The sequence below is a fragment of the Colobus angolensis genome, unplaced genomic scaffold (genome assembly GCF_000951035.1).
Source record: "Colobus angolensis palliatus isolate OR3802 unplaced genomic scaffold, Cang.pa_1.0 Scaffold3, whole genome shotgun sequence".
Taxonomy (NCBI): Eukaryota; Metazoa; Chordata; class Mammalia; order Primates; family Cercopithecidae; genus Colobus; species Colobus angolensis.
Window position 1 is genome coordinate 3,538,645 of NW_012116265.1, and position 6,000 is coordinate 3,544,644.

At 41.9% G+C, this 6,000-nt stretch overlaps 1 protein-coding gene across 2 annotated transcripts in view; it reads right to left on the reverse strand.

Annotated features, from left to right (window-relative positions):
• The window catches only part of TDP1 (tyrosyl-DNA phosphodiesterase 1), a 97,052-nt gene that overhangs the window by 8,695 nt on the left and 82,357 nt on the right, over positions 1–6,000 (reverse strand). For both annotated transcript variants that reach the window (XM_011949428.1, XM_011949429.1), the window contains one exon: positions 4,055–4,163. In XM_011949428.1, coding sequence (XP_011804818.1) covers positions 4,055–4,163 — 109 coding nt within the window. The remainder of the gene's footprint in view (positions 1–4,054; positions 4,164–6,000) is intronic.

Here is a 6,000-nt window from a genome sequence, read left to right on the forward strand (position 1 = left end):
TTTTTAAAAATTAGCTGGGCATGATGGCGCGTACTGTAATGCCAGCTACTCAGGAGGCTGAAGTGGGAGTATCACTCGAGCCCAGCAGTGTGAGGCTGTAGTGAGCTGAGACCATGCCACTGCACACCAGCCTAGGTGACAGAGTGAGACACTACCTTTAAAAAAAAAAAAAAAAAAGGGGGCTTCTTTTAAAATGACTGCTATTAGTAAAATGGGTTTGGTTAAGTATGATTTTTCAGGAGAAGAAGAATGTAAGTTTGATGAGAGTAAGGATTTGTGCCTGTCTTGTTTGCCAACATATTCCAAGTACCTAGATGGTGTCTGCACACAATAGGCTCTCAATAGAGATCTGTGGAGAGAATGAGTAAACAGCAACTACTGCACCAAGCAAGGTATACTGGTAGCTGAGTCTTAGTTTTTGCTTTCCTTTGATCATTTTCTTGGTTTCAAGATACCTGGTAGCCTCTTGCATTGAGCTTTACTTCATTCACAGCAGTATATTCCTTTGCTAAGCTTTTTGTACAGTCTTCTGTCTTTATTTTTTTTTAATTTTTATTTTTTTTTGAGACGGAGTCTTGCTCTGTCGCCCGGGCTGGAGTGCAGTGGCCGGATCTCAGCTCACTGCAAGCTCCGCCTCCCAGGTTTACGCCATTCTCCTGCCTCAGCCTCCCGAGTAGCTGGGACTACAGGCGCCCACCACCTCGCCCGGCTAGGTTTTTGTATTTTTTTAGTAGAGATGGGGTTTCACCGTGTTAGCCAGGATGGTCTCGATCTCCTGACCTCGTGATCCGCCCGTCTCGGCCTCCCAAAGTGCTGGGATTACAGGCTTGAGCCACCGCGCCCGGCCTTCTGTCTTTAAAAAAAAAACACTGACAAGATCTTGGAGGTGTTACAATGGCTTGAAGATCACTTTTTAAAATGAAGTGCTTTTCAAATGTTTTTAACCACTCACTTTTTCAATCTTGGTAAAAGCCTTTCTATAGTCCATACGGCTCCCCAGGAATGTTGGCTATATATGAACTGGTGATACTGAATTACTAATATTGTCCTACATGCAACTGAGGCAGTGTAGAAGACAAAACAGTACCAATATTAAATAAAATGCTCCAGTCTCTCTCGTATGTATCTTTATTCTTTTAAAAAAATTATTATTTTAGCTTAAGCATACCCTGAGATTATATGTATCTTTCAAAAGAAATGCTGAAGAAACAAACAAACAAAACTCATTTAAACACTGGAAAGCATTCTGCTTGCTGGCCAAATAAAAGATTTATCATTCCATGGTCTAAGACACTATACCTAGTTGTAAACTTCTAAGTTCCTGGGAATGCTTACTTTACTGGAAGGAAAGGGACCTTGGAACATTTTTAAGGCTCTTCTAGCGCTTCCATTTTTGCCTTCTTAGTCCTTTGAAGATTAGGACTAAAGAAATGAAGGCGGTGGAATCCAGTCAGGGTGCAGGGTTGGAGGTGGGAAGTGCAGGGCCCACGGCCAGACCGCAGCAGATAAAGCCTAATCAGTCAGTCCCCACTTCCAACAGGAAGGAGGAGAACTTGGGTTTAAAAAAAAAAAAAAAAAGGAAGAAAAAGAACCTGAAGAACAGATAAGGGGAGAAAAAGACAAAAGTAGCACGAAGCCAAAAGAGGGAAGAAGAGGTAGACAGGTTTAGGGACAGACTTGCACAAGCTTTAATAAAAATCACCAGCTCACCACGGAAAAGGGGAGGGAAGTCGCACTAATTCAACATCTGCTATTGCCAGGAACTGAACTTTGCATTTTAATAACAATTACAATAAAAGCAGCTAATGTTTATTGACTGCTAGCTCTGAGATAAGTACTTTATAGATAATCTCAGGTAATCTTTTCAATAACCCTATAAGGTAGGTACTCATAGTTCCTCATTGTGTAGACAGAGACACTAAAACCTAGAGAAAGTAACCAAATGTCCAAGTCTATTTAGCAAGTTGTGGAGTTGGCACATAAACATGGCCAGATTTTAAAGCAGGCTTTTCCTGATTTTTTTTTTTTTTTTTTTGGTGGCAGGTAAGGTGCTGACAGACTGCTTTAAATTCTGATAAGAATCCTGATAGTCTTGCTACGGAAAACGAAATATGCATGAATACACAACAAATTTGGAGGACTCAACAGAAAGGCTATAGGGAATTTCCACACTTTAGAAAGAAGAAAAAGAATGCCTCCTGAAACTTAGTATCAAACTATTGATTAGAGAAATACAAAGTTACCAGCAAGAGGCAGGACTGCAGGCTGGACAGCATGAGATAGGATTAACTCTGTTAAATGTGTCAACACAATCTAAGAAAGAGCCCATCAGACAGAGGAGGCTTGGTTCACCATGAAAGCTGAGAATGGTTAGTAGGTGGGGAAGTTGTGAGATCCCATGAAACATTGTCCAGGGAACAGAGGAACCTACTGGGCAAGGCCGAGCTTGGTTAAGAACTGGAGATTTTGGGGTATCAATGAGTGATGTCAAGAGCCAATTGAAAAAAAATCTCTTCTCTGTTCAGATTTAACACTGGCTCAGAAACCTGCAGATTATAATTTGGTTACTCATGTAGGCCTCTCCTTTCCAGTGGAGAATATGCTGATTTGGTGATGTAATTTGCATTTTAAATTGAGTGTGTCTTGATTATATATCTCATCCTGTCTGAGTTTGCTAAGTGTGGACCCACCTTAAAGACAGATATTCTCAGGGCTGATAAAAGCAGCAGAGCAGCCCATGAGGCTGGGATACATGCAGGCCGGACACAGGTGGGTACACTGATGCCAGCCAGCCTTCCTCTGAGGACATCTGAACCTTCTGCAGCTATTCCTATTGTGTTTCTACTGTGAAAGATACTTGGTGACTGCCCTTAAGATTCAATGCATGCAGTTTTCAAAGTGTGGCCCCTGGGGACCTCCCTTTGGGGGGTTTGTGAACGTGCTGGTTGGAAAGGTCTGTGAAGTCAACATTATTTTCATTGTAGTATTAAGCCATCATTTGTTGCTTTCACTTTCATTTTTACACAGGTATACAGAGGTTATATGATGTGATATCACAACAGCCTCAAAGAGAGCACAGCAATGAGAATTCAGGTGTCATCTTTTAAGATGCACACAAAGAGGCTTGCAAAAACATAAAATACCACTTTCCTTGTTATTTTCTTTTTGGAAATTGTCATCAGAACTTTTTTTTTTCCTTAGAGTTGAGGTCTTGCCTTGTCACTCAGGCTGGAGTGCAGTGGTTCAATCATAGCTCACTGCAGCCTCAAACTCCTGAGCTCAAGCGATTCTTCAACCTTAGCCATCCACGTAGCTGGGACTACAGGCATGATCCACCACATCCGGCTATTTAAAACAATTTTTTTTTTTTAACATACTGGGTCTCACTATGTTGGGCAAGGTGGCCTCGAGCTCCTGACCTCAAATAATATTCCTGCCTCGGCCTCCAAAGGTGCTGGGATTACAGGTGTGGGCCACTGGGCCTGGCATAAATGTATGTTACAATAGGTTTATTATTGTTACATTTCTTGGTTTTAATTTCTAATAGTTAGGCTTAATGACCTTTTGACCTTTATGATGGTGTGAAAGTGATATGCATTCAGAAGAAACAGTACTTTAGTACAGTCTTCAATAAATTCCATGATAGTCAACAATTTATTATAAAACAGTCTTTGTATTATTTTGCCCAAGTGTAGACTAATTTAAGTGGTCTGGGCATGTTTAAGGTAGGCTAGACTAAGCTATGATGCTCAGTAGGTTTGGTGCATTAAATGCATTTTTGACTTATGATATTTTCAATTTATGAGGGGTTTATCAGCATGTAGCCCCACTGTAGTCAGGAAGGATCTGTATAGTAATTATAGGAGTACAAAGGGATTCTAAGACTAACTAGTGGCTACACGGCCCCAGACAGGTTGGCACAGGTCTCTCTGCAAACCTGAGCTTCCAGAGGGTTCCATGAGCCAGGATCCCACCGAGACCAAAGGCTTCTCCTGGGCTCTGTTTGTTTTTCTTATGCATATCCACCCATGGTTTTCCTTTATCTGTGTCTCACCTTTACTTCCATACAGTTCTGGAGGCAAATCATATGGCACAGGAAAGGTGGCCATTGGCTCCTGGCTGCCAGCGAAGAACTTCTGTTTCACTTTGAAATTGTCTAGACCCTGCAGACACACAGAGGAAATCTATGATTGCACCTCATTTTCTGGGTTAAAAAAAAAAAACAACCAGAAAGCCCAAGAAGCAATAATATCTTTATGGTACCTAAATAAAGTTCAAATTATTTCGGAGCTATTTTCCATGTTCATAGGCAAATATATTTACAGCCCCCCTGCCTCAAATTTTTTTTTTCTAAACATAAGAGCTTTAATTTTCAGGAATTAAGTTATAGCAAAGTTTGCAAAAGTCTAACAAAGGATGCAAAGAAAAAAGAGAGACAATTTTGGATATGATAGCCCATTTCAACCAAACATTATGTACAGTTTGCAGAGAGTTTGTAGAACTCACTGTATAAAAATACCTCAAAATACTTCCAACATTGCTATAGTAACAGGCTGCCTGGAGTAAGAAGAAATAAAAGCTGCTTTCATGTATAATGAAAGTGTTCCAATATAATGTGACAGAAGTATAAAAATGAAAATTCTTTAAGACCTATCAAAATGGAAGGTTTATTCCAAGAATTCTAGAATAGGGTATTAATTTTAGATCTTAATCAGGGTGGAAGTGGAGGTTCTATATCTAGGCTGATGTTCACACTGCCACTTCCTTCCAACACAGGGCCTGCCGCAGTGCAGGTGCTTACCACATGACCGATGTGCCCCCTTGTGCTTCTACACATTGACCATCTCCTGCCCCTTTGTGGATTATCCTGGCATTCTGCTTGTCTGTCTGTCTCTCATTCCTTCTGTCCACCCATCCACACACATATCCACCCTTCAAATCCTCAATACGCACATACCCAACAGTGTTGATGTCTTAGGAACCCATAAAAAGAACAAAGACTGAGGTTCTTAGTCCCTGTAACTGTGCAACTTAGCAAGTGGAGGCTGGTCATGGGCGGTGTCAGAGAACACAGGAGGTCCGTGTTGACTGGGCTTCAGAAAATCTGGGTTCTAGCCTTTCCTCTGGCATTTACTAAGCTGAGTAAATGGCTGATGTCTGCACATTCGTTCATTTGACACTTTATTTCTCAAGTCCCTCTTCTGGGCCAGGCATGGTGCCAGGCACTGAGTGTGTAAGAGTTAACATAAACATCAACATCCTTGTCCTCATGGAGTATACAGTCTGATGGAGGGACATCAAATACATCTATATAAGTAAAATAAAAATTACTATTTGTGTTAAGTGCTGCTAAGAAAAGCAAAGGAGTGCCGTAAGAGACTAGCAGGCCTATTTTAGACTCGGCAGCAGGGGGTGATCAGTGGAAGACTCTCTGAAAAAAGCAACACCTTTATTAAACTCTGAAAGATGAGTAGAGCTTGTGCAGGTGGAGGGAATAGCATCTGCAAAGGCCTAGAGGTGGCAAAGAGCCTGGCAAGTCCCAGGGACTAAAACAGATGTTCAGTGGGACAGCTAGCCACTTTTATTAGGTTTCTTTTATTTGGAGACAGAGTCTCACTTTGTCACGCAGGCTGGAGTGCAGTGGTGTGCAGGCTTATTATAGCCTCTGTCGCCCAGGTTCAAGCAGTTCTCATGCCTCAGCCTCCTGAGTAACTGGGATTACAGGCGTGTGCCACCATGCCTGGTGGATTTTTGTATTTTTAGTGGATATGGGGTTTCATCCATGTTGTTCAGGCTGGTCTTGAACTCCTGGCCTCAAGTGATCTACCCACCTCAGGCTCTTAAAGTGCTGGGATTACAGGTGTGAGCCACTGCACCTGGCCTAGGTTTCAATTTCTGTGTTTGTAAAAGTGGGATAGGCTGGATGTGGTGGCTCATGCCTGTAATCCCAGCACTTTGGGAGGTCGAGGCAGGCAGATCACTTGAGGTCAGGATTTCAAG